The sequence below is a fragment of the Sinohyriopsis cumingii genome, unplaced genomic scaffold, assembly GCF_028554795.1.
Source record: "Sinohyriopsis cumingii isolate HCF-2022 unplaced genomic scaffold, ASM2855479v2 utg000379l, whole genome shotgun sequence".
NCBI classification, from domain to species: domain Eukaryota; kingdom Metazoa; phylum Mollusca; class Bivalvia; order Unionida; family Unionidae; genus Sinohyriopsis; species Sinohyriopsis cumingii.
This window is the reverse complement of record NW_028315894.1, coordinates 330,467-352,896: the sequence shown is the minus strand read 5'-3', so window position 1 is coordinate 352,896 and position 22,430 is coordinate 330,467. Positions and strand designations below refer to the sequence as shown.

The 22,430-nt window shown below is 35.3% G+C and overlaps 1 protein-coding gene across 3 annotated transcripts in view; it reads left to right on the top strand.

Annotated features, from left to right (window-relative positions):
- The first annotated feature begins 807 nt into the window (after positions 1 to 807).
- The window catches only part of LOC149774198 (uncharacterized), a 53,355-nt gene continuing 31,732 nt past the window's right edge, over positions 808 to 22,430 (top strand). Inside the window, exons 1-2 of one of the 3 annotated variants that reach the window (XM_089945625.1) lie at positions 808 to 3,944; positions 17,769 to 18,074. In XM_089945625.1, coding sequence (XP_089801751.1) covers positions 3,749 to 3,944; positions 17,769 to 18,074 — 502 coding nt within the window. In that variant the 5' untranslated portion in view covers positions 808 to 3,748. Of the gene's footprint in view, positions 3,945 to 9,976; positions 14,168 to 17,768; positions 18,075 to 22,430 lie in introns of those variants that run through there. The other 2 variants (XM_089945627.1, XM_089945626.1) reach the window with 2 other exon arrangements.

The following is a 22,430-nucleotide window of genomic DNA, read 5'->3' as shown; positions in this document are numbered from 1 at the left end:
ACATGTTATTTGTCACCTTGGTTATGACGGTATATATTGGAAAAACGGCCAGTGCTTGCGTGTTAAATAATGCATAAGCAATTATTAGATAATTGGAAGCGATTAATGTGTACGTGTATAATACATTGACCGCCGATAGGTAAGGTGAAAAATAAAAAACACCATTGTTTTGTTAAACTGGCGACCACGTGCCCTTTGTGTGGGAAACAAATAGAAAAGAGTAACATCCATACAAAAAGGACTTTACATTACTTTGATCTTGTATTACTTGATGCTACAATCTAAAATTATGATTCATTCCGTAAATTTCACTTGCTATGTTAACATGAGTAGTCCGGATCACCCATTCAACTTCAGTTTCCCTAAGGAATCTTTAATAAACCAAGAGCGCCGTTCATTTGAAGATGAATGGTTTGAACAACATCCCTGGCTTCACTAATAGAATACACTTTAAGGTACAAGAAAAATAGGGATGTTAATTGGAAAGCAGATTGGAGTAAATATTCATTAATAAAATCAACTAGTAGACAAAGTATTTTGCTAAAATACATTCACAGGCACGGTGGCCATGCGTAACCATTTAATCAGAGTTATATCTAAATTTCCTCTATGTAAACGTGATTGTTTTGCCCCCCCCCCCCCGCCTAAATAAATAAATAAATAAATAAATAAATAAAATAAAGCAGAGTTATTTTGTACTCTGACAGTAATAAACAAGAAATAGAAATTTTAAAATAGAAGACAAAATAAGTAGGGATCTATAATGAGAGGATTATATTATACTTAGATAAATTAATCGATAAAATGTAATAACGTTTTTGATTTCATTGTGACATATATTATGAAATGTGGACAAGTTACCACCACTGAGCACCGAGTCAGAACAACATATCGCTCTGTGATGACACAAGATAAATATAACATAACAGAATATTCTAAACTGAATATTTAGAAAATATATTGATGTTAGTATATTTTTATATAATAAGATATATTTTTGGATAATTTACTAATGTGCAATGGAGCGTCCTCCTTTACAAATAGACTAATGCTACACGTAATCTAACATCACGACAGGTACAAAAAAAATTCAACACGGGGACAAATTCTTTGGCTGTGGATTTTCAAATCGCCACCTAAGTACTTATAGAGAAAAATGGCGTTAATTTATCAAAACGCAATGAGTTTTGACAGGAAGCTGTCCACTTTTCGGATGGCTCCTGAACAACAAATAGTATGTAAAGGAATCTACCTTACAGTAGGCTCTGTCCAATCAAACAAGTATTTAGTGTATGTTAATAAATGCATACACCGATAACCGGGACAAACAAAAAGCTTGTAAGCAAAATATCTTACAGCTGGCATTGTCCAATCATACCAAATATTGACAGGGTGTTTAAAAATACACACACCGACAACCTTTACGGACGGCTTCCTAAACACACAAAAGGTTGCAAGGTAAAATATCTTACAGCAGGTTCTGCCCAACCAAATCAGGTACTGATTGTGTCTTGAAAATGACATGCAAAAATATATTTTAAAGGAGCAATCTTCAGCTGCAAAGGTAGGTGAAATATAGCATTGCATTCTTTTTCGATATCAATAGTATACATTGGAATTTTTTAATATATAAGATGTTTCAGACTTTATTCGCAATTTTATACATAGTCAGATATCATGCTATCAGATAGACTGTAGTCTTTTTCAATATAGTCATTTTTATAACTGGACAGACATTTTGAATTTAATTATACCTAGCATGCATTGAATGTTGAGTACTGTTTGAGTTCTTATAATTTATTGAGAGTATTCATGTTAGACACGATTCGTGTACGAACGTGCTTATTATGATAATATATGTATGGTAATGCAATGAAATCTTTTCATTTTTAACAAAACCGGTTCTCTTATGTGCATGCATAATGTATAAATTTACATTCCTAATTAACCGTATCTCGTGTATAACACGACTCATTTGTTATAATTTGAGATGTTTTTGGATTGGAAGTCATATAACTGTGGGCTTTCGTGTAACCATTATCCGGCAGTCGAGGGTAACGTTGGTTCCGGGATCGGTATTAGTTTCCTCGCAGTGAGGGACCTAAACTTCGGGACTATGTGACTTGTATGGAATAGATTGGCTCCTGAGGGATCCTTCGCCAGACTGGGAGGACCGTACCATTCGTGGTGGGTCCTTGACCATGTCGCGAGAGCTGTGGAACCGGAAATATGTCGTGATCGCCAACAGGGGGTCGAGAGAAGTATTGTTTCATTAAGAATCACTATTACTCAATATCACTATATGAATTTAATCAATATGTAATGTAACGAATACTGTAAACATAATCAGCACGAGGAACCTATAGCCAGATATGATTGGTCTATGGATCTATCACGCTGGATGATCAACGTATAGAATTTACACATTAATATGAACATGGCATGATTTTATCACTGAGGAGATCAAAGTATAGGATTTATACACATAAATGAAAATGTATGCTTCTTACAAAGCTTGAAAAGCCGCAGCGCCTTAGTGCATTCTATGAAACATTTATTGACAACTCCGAATCAAATGATGCATTACCTGGATATATAAATATTAAGTCTGTCAACAACTACTGTCAACTGAACACAACAGGCAACTCTCTTTCATTCTCATTAACACATCCTCCAAAATGTCCACAAACATGAAAGCGACGCTGCATACATCACTAAATTATGTTGTCAACGGTCATGGAGAATACACATACTTTTCGGTGGGAATGTGCAGGACAGTTACATTGAGCTACACTCACACGGTGATAAACGTCCTTCAGAATGACTTGCGGAGTAAACTAATATGTTTGTCAACGTAATCCTGTAATATGTTTGTCAACTTAATCTTTTAAGCTCCTTTGCTTATGTTAAATACAATATTAATTGCAATTCAGAAATTTCATTCTTAATGGCACCACATCATGAATTACATGTATGTATAATATAGTGTCTAAAGACGTGACGTAATTTAAGATGTGTTCATCATGATGTGAGTGTGTGCATGTGTGTGTATGGAGGTAGAAATGGTGCAGATAAGACAACTGAAATAGGCCTCAATATGCAAATATGGGTTCATAAAACACCCTAACTGAGACAGAAAAGTGTCGCCACTTTGGCTATGTTATATTCCACCCACTGATATAATTCAATGTCACATTATAAATATATACAAGTGAAAAATCTTGTATAAGTAATCGACTTTAAAAAAAAAAAAACACGACTCTACAAGCAAGAGGATGTATGAAACATTAAACTTGTATTCGATTCTACACTTCACTTTTCCAGACACGACACCAGCATAAGAAGCAGATATGCTACTTTGTTTTATTATGAGTCAAAAATGCTGTTCGAATTGTGACTTCTCAGGGTTTGAGTTCTACGCAGGTTTCATTTTTAAATTATTTTTTATATGAAGTAAAATTATTTGTATACTGCCAACATTAATTCAGAAAGATGTTGTTATGTCTATTTCTTGGCCTTTCCCCTCTCTGGTATACATGTAGCACGTTATTACTAATGATATGTTACAACTGTATATGACGATTCTTCACCAGTATAAATACTGTATACCAAATAATACATTTCTTCTTAATATCACAATGTACTTAGTTTAAATTTAACCAATAAAGTGTAGCTATATATTCCGATACATATTATGTTTAGAGTGCAATGGGATTCAACGAGCACTGCTGTGTAAACATATAGTTTCATGTGCCCATTATGTTTCACACTTATTGGCCATTTTACATATATCACTCAGGAAGAGACCTTGACTTATCTAACTGGAAATAATTTTGCACAAAGCAGTTTGAATGCGCATCATCTAACTGACAAGATGAATCACATTTGTATTGCAATATTAGTATTTGCTGTGTTTCACGCAAAGGAAAGTGCCGAATTCAGTGGTAAGTATAAATGTATGTTCATAATATGAATTCATTATCTTATACGTTTTTACTTTATCATGCAAAGACCACTGATTATGAGCATTCCAATGAACCGTACCCAGGACATTGTATTTTAAACTTTGTAAAAGGTCGCATGAATCTGTAAATGCTGAAGCATGTTCACCAATTAATTACTTGCATAGCATAATCGTCTACTCGCTGCAAAAATGTAAACCTATGTATATAAATGCGTATATTGTTCTCCCAGCATATGACATTTCATTTCGAATTGCTCGGCCTGTTTTCTTCAGCTTAAATCAACCATCATATGTTTTACTCACGCTTACATTTTTATCCAGCTTGGCAAGCGAGGGGCGCGATTAGTTCGAAAGTGGCCTCCAATGTTGCATTACCCTGGAAACATTTAAGTATTATTAGCACGGTCACTATATTTCATGACGTATTGATTCTGTCACGTAGAACTTCAATGTTTTTCGCTTGGCTTCCTTTCTTGGACAAAGATGTTCTGAGATAGATGCAACTGGAATAAAAAATAATCTTTCCAAGTAATAATGTAACATATTATTGATGCTCGTAAGAAGTGCATATCTTCTAATGACTGTTTACTGAAAAATCTTGTTAAATATATTTCAGGTAATTTTAAGATAATTTTCTGGCCGTTTTCTCTGAAGAATTACTTACAGAATATATTGAGAGATTATTAAAGCTCAGATACGAACAAACAGAGCCGTTAAGGATGTTACATTATATTGGATATTGTTGCAATATTAAGCAGCTGAGACAACATTATTTGTCTTCAAAAACCAATGATAAGATAACGATGCATATTTGGCTGACGTTAAACCTGCTTTATTATATATTCTGGATAGTGACAAGTAGGATATATTCTGAACCAGTCTTATCTCAATTTTGGTCATGAAAACTTAATTCATGATTCATGTCAAAGTCAATTTCCGGTTCAATTGGCCCACTTACATGGTTCACGTGTGGTCTTTGAGCTCGTCTAAGGCGCAAAGAATAACTGGTACTGTTTAAGTAGTGTCGTCTCTTCCACCGTTGATGTCAATCTGTTTTGCAGGATTGTCAATGGCATTGCAGCTACATATAATTAAATAAAGATAAAAAACAAATTAAATTAACAATAATAGCATTGTTGAAAAACTCCCTTAGATCTTGTTAACAATACCGGCTGAGGGCTAAGCACACGCCACCTAGCATATAAATCACTAAAGTAGATGGCGCATATGAATATGGAGTGTGACTAGGCATATTAAAATATATTTGAGACTGCATATATGCAAATTGTCTCCCGTACACAAACAATTGTCAATGGCACAAAGTTTGTGAGTGTACTACGTACGATACAAATCTTGTCACACAATACATGGACGAACCGAGCTTTATACTTGCCGAACCTTTGACATTCGGAAAAAGATCACCTATAGCGGAGCAAACAAGCATATGCAAATGCTCATCCAAACGGAAAGTTAATCCAGATACTAAGTTCGAAAATGACAACCATAATAGATGAGATTCCTAGTGCAAATATATTTGCTAATTGTCCTTTTCATTTACCTCGTAGACTGTTACTTACAAAAAGGGCAAGGATCGATAAAGGTCGATTTTTGCCCACACTCAGTTTCTTTTGAAGCTCACATAGATAAAAGAGCACCATCTCTCGTCCCAAAATATGTATTTAATTCTTATCTAAGATCGTTTTTAATTAAAATAATTCGACTATTAAAAGGTCAATAGTTTTCTCTTCTGTTGTGGAAAATATTGTCGTGGGTTAGACAGTATGATTAAAATTCTCATATGCTCACTACCAAGAAGAGTTACATCTAAGTTTTGGAATGTGCACACAATATGCCTAATAGTGACTGAAAATATGTAGAAATATCTATTTTTGTTTTCAAACATTGTCTAAATGACGTATATTTACCTTAAGTACGGTTGATTACATTTGATACATATTTCTTTTTTCGTTTAAACAGCTATGCTTAATTTTATGTTTGACAGCGGCTAAGCGTATACAAATCTTTACTTGATTGCCACAGAATAACAATTTGGGTATTTACATAAACACCCCTAAACCACGCAGATATTTCGTTTAGTAGCAGTATGTTGCTACAGTGCGTAATTAAGAATCAAAACAAAATGTTCAGAAAATCATTGATTAAATTAGTGTTGTGTATGTATGAGCGAGGAAGGCTTAACTTATACTTTATTTTATTACCAATTCGATCCAAGTATTCCTTATATTTATCAATGATCAAAAAATTATATATTTGAGCTTAGATTGTTATGTGTGTGTGAGAGAGAGAGAGAGAACGAGAGAGACAGAGAGAGAGAGAGAGAGAGAGTACATAGCTTTAAAGCACATGTTTTCTGTATACTATGGATTTGTTAAAGACCGAGGGTATTGACTTTAATATATACATTGTTACGTAGATGAGTGGACAGGAACCAATTTCTTATTTTACATTGTATTCTACATTGCATGTGCTTCCAGAATGAACGGAACGAAAATAAAAATTAACAGTACACAGATTATTACAAACGTATGTGTACAAATGTATAACCAACCCACCCCTCATCCCACCATTGTTTCATCAGTCTCATTACTGTCAATTAACCAATCAGAAGTCATCAAAGAGGTGAGAATCACAAATACTAAAAATATATTCTTGATCTTATGCATGCAAGTAAATAGAACATAATAAATACATTATATTAGTGGAAGAAAATCCTGAGGTAAATAAAGACAAAAATACAGCCTCTAAATAAATGTACAACATCCCCAAATTAAACAATAAATCAAGTCTTGAATAAAATAACCAATTTTATAATGTTGAATTTGATAATGAAATAATGAAATAAACAAACATTCAGGTCTGTTAAGTGTTAAAATTGCTTTTCTTGAGCATTAATTGGGAATTCATTCAGCAGAAGAATTCACACATATTCACACTCGTATGGGCATTCACATTCAGACATAATGATCTAGTCATTTTATTTTTAATGATGCGGTATACTCGGTTATAAATATTATATATTAATTTATCATTTAATCTGAAATTATTCAGCGACTCGTTGACAATGTTGCATGGTAATGACAAGAATTCAGTTTGCGCGTGCGCAACTCAAACGTGTTCACAAGCAATACACATGCACAAATTAAGCTATAATATTTTTTTTAAAGCACCCTCAATGCACATTTTTCTAGGTGGGTCATTCAACAAATCTCTCTCTCTCACTCTCTGTCTTTCCCTCTCTCTCTCTCTCTCTCTCTCTCTCTCTCTCTCTCTCGTTACCCATGATCTTAGACAAATAGTAACAGAAATGTATGGGTATGATATCCCAATAGTTCTCCGATGATTTATAGAGAGACTTACAGGACAACACATTCCCCCCGTAGCAGCTACATATGCTGAAGGCATTATAACTTAAAATGCGTTATAACTTAAAATTGATGCGCACAAGTTCTTGCGACAATACCCGTGCCTATTAAAAGTTTGAATAGCTATATATATATTTTTTTGCAGTTGAGCGATGATTTGAAAAATTACCAAATATTCTTTAAAAATTCAATTTACATGAGACACGTGTCTCCCCTTTATGATCTAAGAACCCACAATATCGTTTGGGGTGTTTGTGGTAGATGTGGTTGCTCATTTGGTAAAGCGTCGGATTAGTAATATAAGGGTCACGTGTGAGATACCTTCTCATGTGACAGTCCGGGCCGGCTGTCTCAGTGTGTCTTTGGGAAAGCGCTAAGCTTACATTTCCTCCGCATGATATTACCACAAATTTATAAGAAATGTTTTTGATACCCCACCAAACAACCTAGCATTTTTGACAACATTAATGTGTAAAGCGCCCAGTTGAAGTTGCAGTGCTTTGAAGAAAAAAATACTTTGATCGTTATGCTTAAAATCGTAATTCAAACTTTTGGATAGATAACAGTTTGAGTTATTCATCAGAAACAAAACCGTTTGAATGTGAGACAGAAATAAGGCAATGGTGTGAACAAAATACGAAAGAATTACATATGGACATAATACGCATGAATTACAGAGGGCAACCTAAATAGGAACTATCCAATATTTAACAGAAAAGCAAAAAAAAAAAGCGAAAACATAAATAAAGTAGGCTATGCTCAAACAGCTACTTTCCGATAAATTGTATTTGTAAAACTAAACGGTTTTAGTTTTTCCTTTACACCATCAGTCTCTACACATGAACTGTTCACAATTTAAAAGATCTAGACAATAACATTGTTTGATGATGCTCGTTAGAGTAATAGATATAATGAAATATATTATCATTGGTTGTTTATGTTTGTATTACTGTGAACATCATTCCTCACTGTAACGATTCTGTATCTGTTGCGCTCGTCCAATATTGCGTTAAAGAATGCCTCAAAATGCAACCAGAAACAAAAATAGAAAAATATAATTGTCCATGCAAATAGGAATCGAAATTTGAACGTCAATTGTTTAAAACAAGTAAAATCGTTTTGCATTACTGTAAAGTGCTATCATGAAATTGGATTGCAACAAAAATGGCATATAGTCTGTGTGAAACATTTCGCCTTCACGTTTCTGCTCCTTAGTGATGGACTCAAATCAGAACATTCAAGACATCTGCACATGTATTTCAGTGGTTTCCAAACTTGTTCTGGCCACCACCTCCTAGGTTCTTAACAAGAACTATTCAGCATTAGCGCACCCTCAGTAATCACACCACCACCAAGGGAGCTGTACAACCTACTTTGCGAACCACTGTGTTAGTAGATGCTTACTAAAATGTCTTATATCAATGAAGCAAACGTGTTCTTGAAATCGCTATTAATTTTTGAGGACTTGAAAAAAGCAGAAATCTTGCGAAATTTCATTTTGTATTGAAAATATGCTCTATTAGGAATACAAATAACTGTTAAGTTCACACTGTTATATTATATCATGTTTACATATATTGCAGTTGATATATACTGAATATGACATAACCGTAATAAATACTCTTACACACACTTTAATTTTGTCGCTAATATAGGGACAACATTGGATTTTGTCTTTTACAACAAATGCATTGAAAGTCGTTCTAGGAATACGTTTGTAGTACAATGGCTCACACAAAGGCTGCGCGCGATGTAATCGACGTAATTGAAACATTGATTGGAGCTAGAGTGATTCGTTAACCTGTCTAAAATATATAAAACCGTCAATGCCCGAATAGTTGACACATGGATGAGAGAAAAGAAACGCTAAAGCGCTAATTTGTTTCACTACATGTTTACAAAAGGTGTTAGATAAATAAGAAAAGGATCATCCTACGTCGGGTACAGTCCAAATATACGAGATTAGGAAATCATCCTGGTAATTAGTTAAGCAATTGCACTTAATCTTTGAAGGCTTAAAAATAAATCATAAATGACGTAGGTGGTTGACGGTATAGACCACACATTCTATTTTGTTAAAGAAGTAGCTGCAAATGGCACGTCATAAATGTAAAGTTGATGACAACATCTACCTTGATTAGGGGCGTGTCGTTCTAATTTATGTCATGCAGACAATAAGACCGATCGTCGTCAAATCAAATACAATAAACGAATGGGCGAGCTTGCCTTAACATGAACAGACATTCCTGTTCATAAACAGCAGACCAGTGCCAAGTTCACCGGTTTTACGCCAGGCTGTAGTTCAGTCTTGAAAGTAGTTTTGAAGACCAAACACGTGCCAACACAGTGTGTTAAACATGAGCTGCGCCACCAGATATAGTCTTAGTCTTTCACTAAAATAAGTGATTCTAAGCACTAAGTGAATGCCATGTGCAAACTGCATCATTGGTGTTTACAGCATGAAACGTGTACGCCTTATTCCGCTGGACAAGGAAAGGTCTACAGCACAAGACAGTATCAGACTCCGAACCTGTGGCTACGTTATAAATTAATTGTTTGACTTTGATATCTGATATGTATACATGATGTTTAGAATGATCAAGGTCGGATACATTTTAGAGTCACTATGATTTTAGACCAGAATGATGCTGCTGTGGAGAGTGCTAAAACAGAATGGACGATATTTCTGCGGAAAGATTTGATAAGAAAGCAACATCCATGTTTCAAATTTGGAAAACATGCTCAAATACTTGTATCAGGAAATAGCTTACGAGCATAAGAATCACTCTTGGAGAAACAGAGCTGATATATGTTATAAAGAAGGAGCAAATGTACGTGTGCTGCAGATAGTTGTTGCACAAAATCCTTGAGTTTAAGTAGGTAGAGGACGAGTTTTACCTACATGAAGAGCATGGTAAATAGCTAGCGAAGGATATGTACCTTTGCAGAAATAACAACTATAATATTTTTAAAGATTTGCATACCATAAAAAATGAATCTGGCGAGGTTGCAAAAGAATCGCCAGCGGTGTAAATCCAAAATTATTATGTCCACAATACACGTGTAAAACACAGAAAACTTCGCACTATTTATACCCGTACGTAGCAGACGTCATGGACAGAATACACATAATAAATGAGTTCCTGCCACCAGAATTGTGCATATAGACAGTAATTCGGCCGCGCATTTGAGCAAAACCAGCAATGTTGCGATCCTTTGACACAATATTACAAATTGAGTCTAATCTGCATGTGTGGTTCTGTTGGGGTTTTCTAAATTTGTAGCTGAGCATTCTCTGCACCAGTAGCCTCCTGCGATGCAATACACAGTAATAACCTTTTCTGTTTATATTTGAATACGAAACCGAACTCTGTGATTTATTCTGACCATACCGCAAAAAACCATTCTTTCAACAGTCTCACGGATACCTTTTAGTTCCAAAGTGTTACAAGTAATTCGTGCACGTTAATTTGGTTACCTGTTGTACTTGTTCCAAGGTCAGTTCTCGGCGTCAGAAAAGCAAACAACAAGCGTATTGCTAGATCGGTTTGACAAAGGTTGGTGAGAAGAAAAAAAACTTTATACAAATCGGCATTCAGCTAATCCCATCTAATTTACTTGCACGGCATTGACAAGAAACGAAAGCCCAGTTTAATAGTTAGGTTGTCGATTACGTCTGCAACTCATCCATTTGTTTCATCTGAAATTGCGGTCGAGGACGTGCCACTGCGCGAGTTATTGTTAGTATTAAAAGCAAAAGCTAATGTATGTTTTACTAGAATTTGAAGTAACCGGCTATACAGATAAATATAAATAGATATATAAATCACGTTGTTGCAATTTCTTTATCACGCTTAGCAAAAACCATTTTTTTACGATACCACAACACATATTGTTTACAATATTTTCTAGCATTTGCTTACTTTGAAAGGCGTCTGCATACGTGGAGAAATCAATCCTCGAGTGCGGTTGCTGTTCCAGCTGGCCATAGTTTTGCTTTCCCGGTGGAACCAGTCCCAGGCTATGTGAACAAATCCCCCTTCCTAGGAAAACTTGTTTTGCTCTGCATACATCAGACAACGTTTTAGATTCATCAGCAGGGGAAACAGAGACTATATTCCAGCATGCAGCAAACGCGAATGTCTGTTTTTAAGTTGCAGTAGGAAGATATCTGCCATATTTCTGATCGGCGACTCTGTTCGTTTAGCAGATCAAAAAATATTTGCGTTGTATCATATGGTAGCCGATGCTCTGAAAATAAATACTCTGTACGTTTGCCTCGAACAAAACCTCTAACATATTTCCAAAATTGTTATAATACCCACTTCGTTCTTGTTATCATTAAATTAAGGTTACAAGATCTGCCGCCCTGGAAAGCATGGTATTTTTCATCCGTTCTTCTAATAAGACTATCTCTGTCCACCCTTTATTCATCAAATACTAGCCCCTTAAGAATCAACTTGTTCCCAAAGTTCACCAGAAACTATTCACACTTGAATGCATGAAGAATAGGACATTATGCTTTGTTGTTATCTGAAGCGCAATTAGTATCATTGCCTTTGTAATTTTAAAGGCGATATGGAGTTTGGCTCATTTTGGTGACAAAGGCTGTTGGGGAAGCACCATTGCTATTGGTCGTTACGAGCAGCAATGTCAGGACTTATTCTCCCAGACTTAATTCTATTCAATTATCCATAGCTAACAAAATCCTAAACCTTTTGAGAGAACTGTATTCCATGCAAGTAACAATTTATACAATCATATGATAAATTCCTCTGGTAAAGTATTTTTGTTCTGAATTTTACATTTGCTCAGGCATTTCCGAGCTAAGAACTGCAAAGGCTTTTGAAAATCGAACGGTCATAATAAAGAAGCCTCTAGCAGCCCTAAAAAGGGTTGTTTCCCTATGCGAAAATTAGTTCTTTAAAATCATTCGTTTGTAAATAAAATTAAAACACATATAAATAAGTGTGCCAAATCCTCCAAAATGGTTCATTAAGAAATTAAATAGTTTATTCTACAAGTACTTTGGGAAATGGTTAATTGATAAGATAAAAACAGAGGAAATAATTAAAAGTTGTGAAAAAAGGGGACCTGCAATGATTGACTTAAAAAATTAATTTGTTCTCTCAAAATATCCTGAGTCAGAAGAATGCTTACCAAAATAATACAATCGAGCAAACACAGGTTTCATTGTTTAAATTGTTTGAAGGATTCAACATGTCCGGTATCAATTGTATTTTATATAGAAAGGTACAGAGAATATGCTGATAATATATTTTGGAAGGATGTTTTTATTTCTTATATCATATACTATAAAATGTTTATCCAAAGACGTTTTCAGATGTTCTTAGTGAGGCTCTAATGTATAATGAAAACATTAGGATCGGAGGGTCTTTATTGTTTAGCAAGAATTGTTTGATAATGGTAAACCATTTATAAACAATATTGCCATGAGTAATGGACTCGTCATTTCATGGCAAAAAGTGAGCGAAATATCTAATGTTAGAATTAACTTTCTACAATATGCAGGGGTCATTAATTATGTTAATCATATATTAATAGATTGTGTATCGAATCCCATTCGGAAATTTTGAAAAACCTTATTGCAAAGACAGATCTTACCTATCCTCAAAACTAGGAAAGTTTGTATACATATTTATCATATCTTAGTAAAATGAAATGAATATTAGACACTAAAGCACTAATTAAATGGAAAATGCAACTCATTTTACCAGACCAATTAGACTGGGCAATATTTTTGCCTTAACATACAAAAATGCAAAAGATTCGAATCTAATTAGGTTTCAGGATAAATTACTGTACAGGGTTCTTGCAGTAAATACCTTCCTACAAACAACTGGAAAAGCAAATAATAACGAATGTTCTTTTGTACGGATGCATCTGAAACATTAATTCACCTTTTTGGGTCTGTGCAACTGAACAGCAGTTTCGGAATGAGAAACAACACTAATTTTCTGCATACCTTTTCACTTACAAGAATAATTGTCGATATGTTAAAATAAGGCAATGTAATCAATTTTATACTGCTGATATCTAAAAGATGCATATACAATATGCCCCATGAAAGGAAACATCCACTCCTACCTTATTCAAATATTTTTTTTTAAACGATGTAACACTTGCGAGATGGAATTAGTATAAAAAAATAATAAATTTGAACGTTTTGAAACTGATTGCCACACCTTTTTTAAATTTGCGCTGTATAGCAGTTAATTTCTTCTGTCTATTGCTTGAAATGTTTTTATTGATTTATGAAAATCAGCTGATGCATCTACAAACCTGAATTATATCTTGGTTATATTTGTGTACATATCATTAGGATCTAGTTTATAAAATGCTTATGTATACCTATTATACAAATATACTTTTACAACACTCCTGTCTCTTAATCTATTTTGCTCCAGACTTCTTTCACTTTTATTTCTTACATCTTATTGTATTTTTCTTTTTTCACGCTATCCTATTTTTCCTCGTACATATACCCCGTTTAATAGCTCAATGTATAACTGTTTTGAAGCTCTTAATTACAGAAGACAAAACTTACATAGAGAATGACTTATACGGTAGTCTGTGTGATGGTTCCCCGACCCATGGCTGCCTATGTACGAGGAAAATTTTCTATAAAAAAACAAGAAACAAAGGGTTGTTTCTCCCAGCTGTCCCAGTTCCAATGATGACCAACATCAAATCAGTATCCAAGAAGTGCATCAATTAACCTCAAGGCCTGGGGATGAGTGTATCTGCCAAGTGATATATTACCTGCCTGCACCGCTGCAAACGTCGGGTAACGTGTACGGTAACCACATACAACAGTTTTCCACTGCAGCAGCTGTTCCAGTTCTAGCTACAATAATTGCGTTTGCCACGCCTTACTTAATGAAATGGCAGTTGGTCTAACTGATGCTCGGCTGTCGTTTCGTGATTCCTGTAATCAATTCTTATTTATTTAAGTATATTTCATTCAGGGGATATTTATTTTCGGACAACATCTTAGATCCCTTAACTTTGATGTTTTGCGAAAGGTTTCTTAAAAGCTTGTTGTCCTTTAACCGTTTTGCACCATCGTCCATATTTTGACGAGGATGAGCGAGATTGCATTATTTTACCCCTATAAAACATAGTGCAGAAGGTCTCCAAACCCTGCTTAAATCAACATGCATTAATTATCTAATTTAGGAAACTCTTGAGATTACGCTATTTTAGCAGCGGGGACAGCATAAACATGTTTCTCCTCGATCAAGCGTTAATTAATTGGTTCAGCAGCCTTTGATATAGTGATCTTAACATGAACTTATACAGTCATACAATCATATGCCATAGCTTATTTCTGCTCGCTTTTATCTATATCGATAACGCTGTTTCCGTCGTTCCGAATCTGAGATCAATCAGTAATTGATTTTTCTCTCGCAGTGAAAGGATGCCTAAGCAATAGGTGAAATCTCTGTTGGCTTTGTTAATATTAAATTATACTCCATAACATTTAAAGTGGACACTTCAAAGTTTAGCTTAAAGGCTTGGCTGAACAATTGTTTATTTCTCCATTACAACATAATCTTGCCGACTGATTTAGAAACGCTATCAACTAAAATAAAAGATTGTATTTTCTGGCACAAAGAAGCTGATCTTTTTGTTTAACTTTGAATACTTTTGCCATGAAGGATACTAATGTGTCGCACATCATTTAAATGTTCTCAACGGGTCACCAGATACCGAACTAGTTGCACAGCACTGCAGAAAAAAGCGTGTTCTTGCGGGATGAAGCTAAACTTAGATGGGCTATCTAAGTACGCAATTGACTTTTGACAACACATAATCAAACGCTATCATGGTGAAATAATCGCTGCGATACTCTTCGGGGAATGTGTATAGAACAGCGTAAAGACGGTCCTTGAAATCTTCAAATATGTAGTCATTATAGCCCCTGATCAAGCACAAATTTTATTTATTCGAACAACGTGCAACAACTAGCAGATTTTCTAAAAGGTTTGTAATAAGTTTAGTCTGGCGTGTCGAGACGATAGCTGTACACCTACAAACCTTATTGCTAACGTTTCTTACATGATCCTCGATCAAGGAGGGCATGGATGTGCTTTGGTCAAACTGTATTGTTCATCAACGTCGTATACGCAATAATCCATCATTTGTAGTTATAAACCATAGCTTTTTCAGTGGATAATATGTAATGCCTTAAGCATGGGCAGGAGAAAAATTTACCTAGAAGAATATCTTAAACAACTCCTAAAGTAGTAGGCAGGACAGGCACTCGAACATCTATTGACCAATACGACCCGAAGGTCTGCTTGGTCTCTAGCATATCGCATGGGAATCAGCGAGTTGAAGGTCATAGATACGCATCCGAGTACCAATGTGTGCGCTACTTTGTGTAGATACTAGTAATCCGCATGCTCAGTCAGACAGTTGAAGAGGAATATCATTAAACGAGCGACCGTGTTGGAAGTGTTACAGACAATGGTGACTCCATATATGTATATAATGACTATTCAGAACTCTCTCTCTTTGGATATAGGTCGGGTGCATGGAATGATGAAGAAGATGCCAAGGTCAGCAAAGTTACTGGAATTGGCGAAACTCTAGGGGGGAGTGACACTGTTGGAACAGTCATCGATTAGGTTCTGAATACAATAAGTATAGCCAGAATAAAAGACCTAACCAGACTCATTGTCAGAGTATCACCAACTGCAGCTGAGGAACCCATTCCGCGTTATCGGTAGTGAGAAATGTTCAAATGTTGACAAAGGTGAAAAAGAACTGATGTTTATGACCGAAAAGTTTTACAGGAGACAATATATCAGCAAAGTTCAATAGACGTTATCAAGCCGTCTTTGGAACTAACCAGACTGTGTTCTAAAATGACAGAAGTTAGGGCTTATGCTAGGTAAATTCACATCAGCTCTGGAACGGCAGCATGCGCGGTGCAATCGTTGAAAATGTTTCCAAATTAGAAGCAGCAGTAAAGTTACGGACTCGCTGTAAACCTAGAGGCATCACGTGACTCACTCAAATGGAAAAGCTCAAAACCCACGCCCAAAGTCATTGAAAATGTCTCATGGTGATTGCTCGTGGGAGGGAGATAAAGGATTACGATGAAACTATAATAGTATGGGCTATAGATCAGAAACAAACACTGTTATCTTGCAATTTGATGGTGTTGATATGGATTCACTTGTTTATATTGGCTCATTAAAGAGTGCTGGTCTTCTTAAGATCACTTTGCAACGTTCTCAACTTCACAGCGTCCGGACAGATGATGGATTAAGCAATAACAGTATAATCGAATATCAACGCTTAACAGGAAACCTGACCAACCTGCGGTTGAGGGCTATAGAAACATTGTTGTGTAGTGAGGACAAAATGGGTTAATAATAATTCCGGAAACTCACTGTCGCATAGTACAGCGCCCTGTCGGCAGCAGACACCATGCATAAAATCCGTTAAGAGTTGTTTGAATTTGTTGCCATTTGAATGTTTGGAAGGTCATGTTCAGATTATTGGACATCAGAACCGATCTGACCAAATATGCAGATAAGTTAAAGGGTGATCCAGTATAACAGGGTGAATCATAAATTTCGGCATTGGAGTAACTGAACGATCACGCGGGAGATCATTGATCAAAGGTTGAAATTATACTACTTAGTGGTCCAGTCACAAAATCTGCAACCAATCTACGAACTATAATGATCATGCATAGTCGTAAGATCGACAGTCCACACCCATATGAGGATAAAGGACCATTTTGTTCATTTCGATGCTCATGATTAAGTTAGCGTTTCCGGGAAATTAGTTACTGATTTGGAATTGAGTAAGGATGTAATACGTCCACTTTTATTTATTGTTATTGTCGTTTTTATTCTTTATCCAACGATTGTCAATAACGGAAATCTGGTTTGGTGAATATCATACTTTGGTTACCCCTTAGACGATAAAGCTTATTTAAAACATGGAGCGAAAGCTTGGTTTGTTTGTGGTGTCTTGCTATTGACTCTCTATCTCTCTATCGCACATATTGCATTTTCTTAATATGATGTACGAAGTTCCTTGCAGCAAGTCATTTTCAAATAAATAATAAAATATGATATCTACCAGTAACATTAATAATGGAAAATTTAAAGAATATTTCCTCGTGACGTTTAGAAACCCTTGGAATGACTAATATTCTTCTTAGCTCCAGGTACGTTGACTTTGAGGAACAAATGTTATTTTCCCTAATTAGTATTTAAACTACAAGATAAAAGAGTAAAATCCTTTCAGTAGTACCTTTCCTAATTTACATTTCTCATTAAAGCTTCTAGTAGTCCTATATTTTCAAGAGACGTTCTCTTGTTTGAGTGAATACTACAAGCAATCGAAATGTCAACGGTCTGATTTTTTATTTTTAGATGCTGATATACTTGCCATTGCCGGGTGTGACGTTTCGTTTCACTGGAAATTAGGTAAAATAAATAAGAACGTCATTCATGGCTTTGTTTATCGTTCATTCAATGTAACTGCTGAACTTGCTGTTGGTGAATGCAGAACTGTGGATAACTCATCAGCCTGTTGCAACATATCAAACCAGGATGAAGAGTGGATCTTATCTTTGACTATATTCAAAGTAACTGAACAAACGAGTGACACCTATACAATGAAGCTACAAAATGCAGACGTGGCATATCGTCCAAGTTCTAAAAGGCTGATAGTAATTGGTGAGTCTTATCACTTATATGAAACGTTTAGTATTCCTTTTTATTCATTTATGTTTTTCAAACCCGCACCTTGGGAACTGAAAATAGTATTCTACTATAGTTTGCTTTCAAGCGTCATTTTGAATGTTATCTAGCAAAGAAGTTAAAATGTATCAATGCAATACTTTCACTAGAGAACAAAGATCGTTCATTTGAAGCAAGTTGAGTAATGTTATAATGGCGTTTTGCATTTCCTTCATTCTTAGGTCCCGATATTCGTCGTTGTTTTGTATCCCACGTGATTTGTGCCCATTTTGAAATGCAAGGCACATAATATGTGCAGCCAGTGGATTCTTAAGTCGGAAGAAAGATATTTTGTTTAATTTAGCAAAGTATTACTTTTGTGTGTTTAAATTCAAGGCGAAAATGTTTAAGTTTAGACCGCATTGGTGGCCATAATGGTTAGAGCGTCCGCCTTGGATGCGGGTAGTCGCGGGTTCGAACCCCGGCCGAACCATACCAAGGACTTATAAAATTGGTACTAACAGAAGCCTCGCGAGGCACTCAGCATTAAGAGTTTAGTGTTAGAACTAGTTGGCTTCGTGTCAGGATAGTGTGACTGGGTGGGATATGATAATACATATCTGTGACATGATGACCCAGTGCTAAACATCAAAATAAACTGTCACAATGCAGACATCTTAGCGATATGACTGAAAAATTATTAAAGCTGCAAAATCTGTTTTCCTAATATCGACAAATATCCTGAATATTTCTAGTGAATACCCTGGCAAAATCTGTATGTGTGTGCTTACCATTTCACGGAGCTGTGAATAAATATGGATAATAATGTTGTGAAATAATAATTTAATATGACATCTTTCTTCGGTATTAGTTGCATTAGGAGAGGGGTTACTCGAGTTTTCCCCCAACTTTAGCTTGAAATATCTTGTTTTTCATTCACTGCATCAACGCAAACAATGGCCGTGCTATCCAACACAACATTGTTAGTTCGAGTCCAAGGTTTTGGAGAAAACATTTAATTTTACGTTACTAATTTTGAGACCTATCAGTCTATGCCCATGAAATTTGAAAAATAAGTATCTATCTGATCCTGCAAAGTAGACGTTAGTAACGGATATATAAAAAGGCGTAATCATTGAAGTAACCTCCGGACTTTCTGGCAAGTCGTTTGTCATGTTAGTGGTGCATCTGCGATTCATATCGAATCGTTGTAATTCGTGTGAACTGCACACATTACCTTGAGCCTAAAAACGTCATATGGAATGGCTAGTCGCTTGCCAATAATTTCAAAGAACTAATTTAAAAGCACAGTTTGGCATGCCAGATCTTTGTTCATATTCATGAATTGTCACGGCGTATGCATATATATATATATATATATATATATATATATATATATATATATATATATATATATATATATATATATATATATATATATAATGCCCCAAAAATGCGACTCACCTCAATGTATCTTGATAGGATTCAAGAAGATCTCTAAACATGACATTCCTCTATATAATGACTGGAATGTAAATCATGTGGCAGAAAATCTTAAATTGTTCTTTCGTTTGAATGCATTGTACATATTTATCAAAAAGGTTCAAAAGATGTTATATACGTTTATCAGAAACATGCATCCGGAATGTGACCAAATAATATAGGCTAAGCTTATGAACGAATGAATTTATGACATACTTTGCAAGAAAAATGGAGTCCCTGAAGTTGAGTACATAATTTGCTACACCCCAGGCAAGCTATGCAAATGAATTCTCTGATGATGATTTGAAAGAATATTTCACATGTTATGATGAATATATAAAGAAATAATAAGTGAAACGAATATGTCTGAGGATTAGTATAAATGTCTAATCTAAATTCACCAATCATTAGTATGTCTATGACAACGGTGCAGTAAATTTAAAGGAGCGACGCAAGCACCGGAAACAATTTTCAGAAGCTACTACAATGAACAACAAAGGAAAACCAACGCTACAGGACATTTGCTGTTATTGCATACAGATGTACAAAGTCTGTACTCGAGTTCGCGTAATGGGTCATTTGAGTTATTTTGGGCTGATACTAAGTTAGACATTATCTTTTCCGCGACTGCAGATGAATTTACATTGACTTAGTGAAAATAATTATTTTGATGCCGAAAAACGTCATTTTTATTTGAGAAAGCATGACATATACATTCGAGACACACAAACACATACATACCACGAATAGACTCTCGACAACTGTTAACAAAAATGATTCCTGGAATAATATTGGTGTTACAAGACTTTGGCGACTCTTGAGTTAAAGCTGATATTGTCCTTAATGCGTATTTGCTTATGCTACTTGGCAAAGATGGATTTAACACTACTAAACCTTGGATTCACAGCGGTGCTCGTGAAATTCTGAACCTTAACGACACCAGCTCCGTAAATGATAAAATTGACAAAGGCATTGAAAAGATTATCGAGACGTTGGAGAAATACACCAATGTAGGATTGGCATTGACTCTTGAAAAATGTGCACTGGTCGAGATAAGTATCACCCCAAATCAACCGTTTAGTTGGTCCGTGTCATATCAACACTAAAGTATGTTCCGGCAAGGTCAGTGTTAATGTAAAAATATTGGCAACAAATGTTTTGATTGGGCAATTATTTAGCATTTTATCTGACTAGTGATAACCAAGACCAGCCTCGAAAATACAGGCAGCACTAGATGAACTTAATTTTGGCAAGATCCAATTTCCCATGCAGATTACCAGGGCAACACTGAACGAATTTGAAACACTTAACCCAGGTATCGTTGTTATATATATATATATATATATATATATATATATATATATATATATATATATATATATATATATATATATATATATATATATATATATATATATGTATATATATATATATATATATATATATATGTATATATATATATATATATATATATATATATATATATATATATATATATATATATATATATATATATATATATATATATATATATATATATATATCTACCAGTATCGACTTACGTATGAATAAAGAACATTGCCCGGTTGCTTAACAGCCACAGAAAACATGCGTTCATAAAAAGGTCCATGCCGATGTTGCATATATATATTTAACCCTAGCAACAGCTCACTGTCTATAACATTTCCTGGGTTGGAATTAGTGAAAAACCGCAGCGTACAATAATGCTAGAAAATAGTAGAAAACCGTTTTTAAATGTTATTAGCTCTTCCTAAAGTACTTAAGAGCACTTTATGGTACATTGATGCATCTTACCATGAATTATTGTCCCGTTAATGGCTCCCTTACAACAGATTGCCCTCGAATGACTTTATCCCTCTATATATGTATTCCCCTAATACCTTAGTTTGGCCGCGTTAAATATCCAGGACATTGCTCATTTCCTTAGTAATTGTACAAGTGACTGCCAATGATTTACCTTGCATATCGTTGCTTGATACCGACCTTTGGTTAGATGTCATGAAGGGAACGAGCTTTTCGATTAGTGAGAACTATTACGCTGCTATCACGGTAATACTGCTTATATGGATCTGAATTCAACAGTCTGTTTGGGATAACATGATTTCACCAGTCGACTTCAGATAATACATTTTTGGCTCCTTGTTATATTGGCAATCTATTCTTATTTAATGCAAAAATAAGATAAGTGAATACCATTAAGTCAGTTTGTTCCAGGATGCGTTGCTGTCGAAACACAAAAATGAGTTGGAATTGTTTACCAATATTGACCAGCATTTGTTTATTGAAGCATCACTTCTTGGCGGGATTTATATGGCGAGTCGATAATATGCAAGTGCAAACAACACAAATATAGACGGTTATGACCCTGTTGTCCCTTACAGTAACATCATGTAGCTATATAACAAGAACTTCTATAGGTGTACAGCGATGCAACCGTTGCTGGTTGGCGGGTTTTGGTGGATTAGTATTAGAAACGATGACATACAAAAACGTGTACGCGATTACAGCACCAATAGTGACCACTGGAACTTCTTTGAAGTTGACCTGGAATATCCAGAACATTGACATGCTATACACAACGAGTATCCATTAGCGATGCAAGCGTTGTCGGTGCCTAGTCTGTCGTTGTCCCCCGTATCAGTGCGTAATGACTGAATGCACTAAACTAGAACCAAGTCTTAGAATGAAACACAATTATGCACCACAAGTCAGAAACCCCACGCTATGTCTACGATCGGGTATGCGTGTAAACAAGATCCATCAAGTCCATGCATTTTGTTAGCACGCTTGCATGGCAACCATCAATACAAATAGAAACGGATCTGCACACAACGGCTACAAAAATATTTG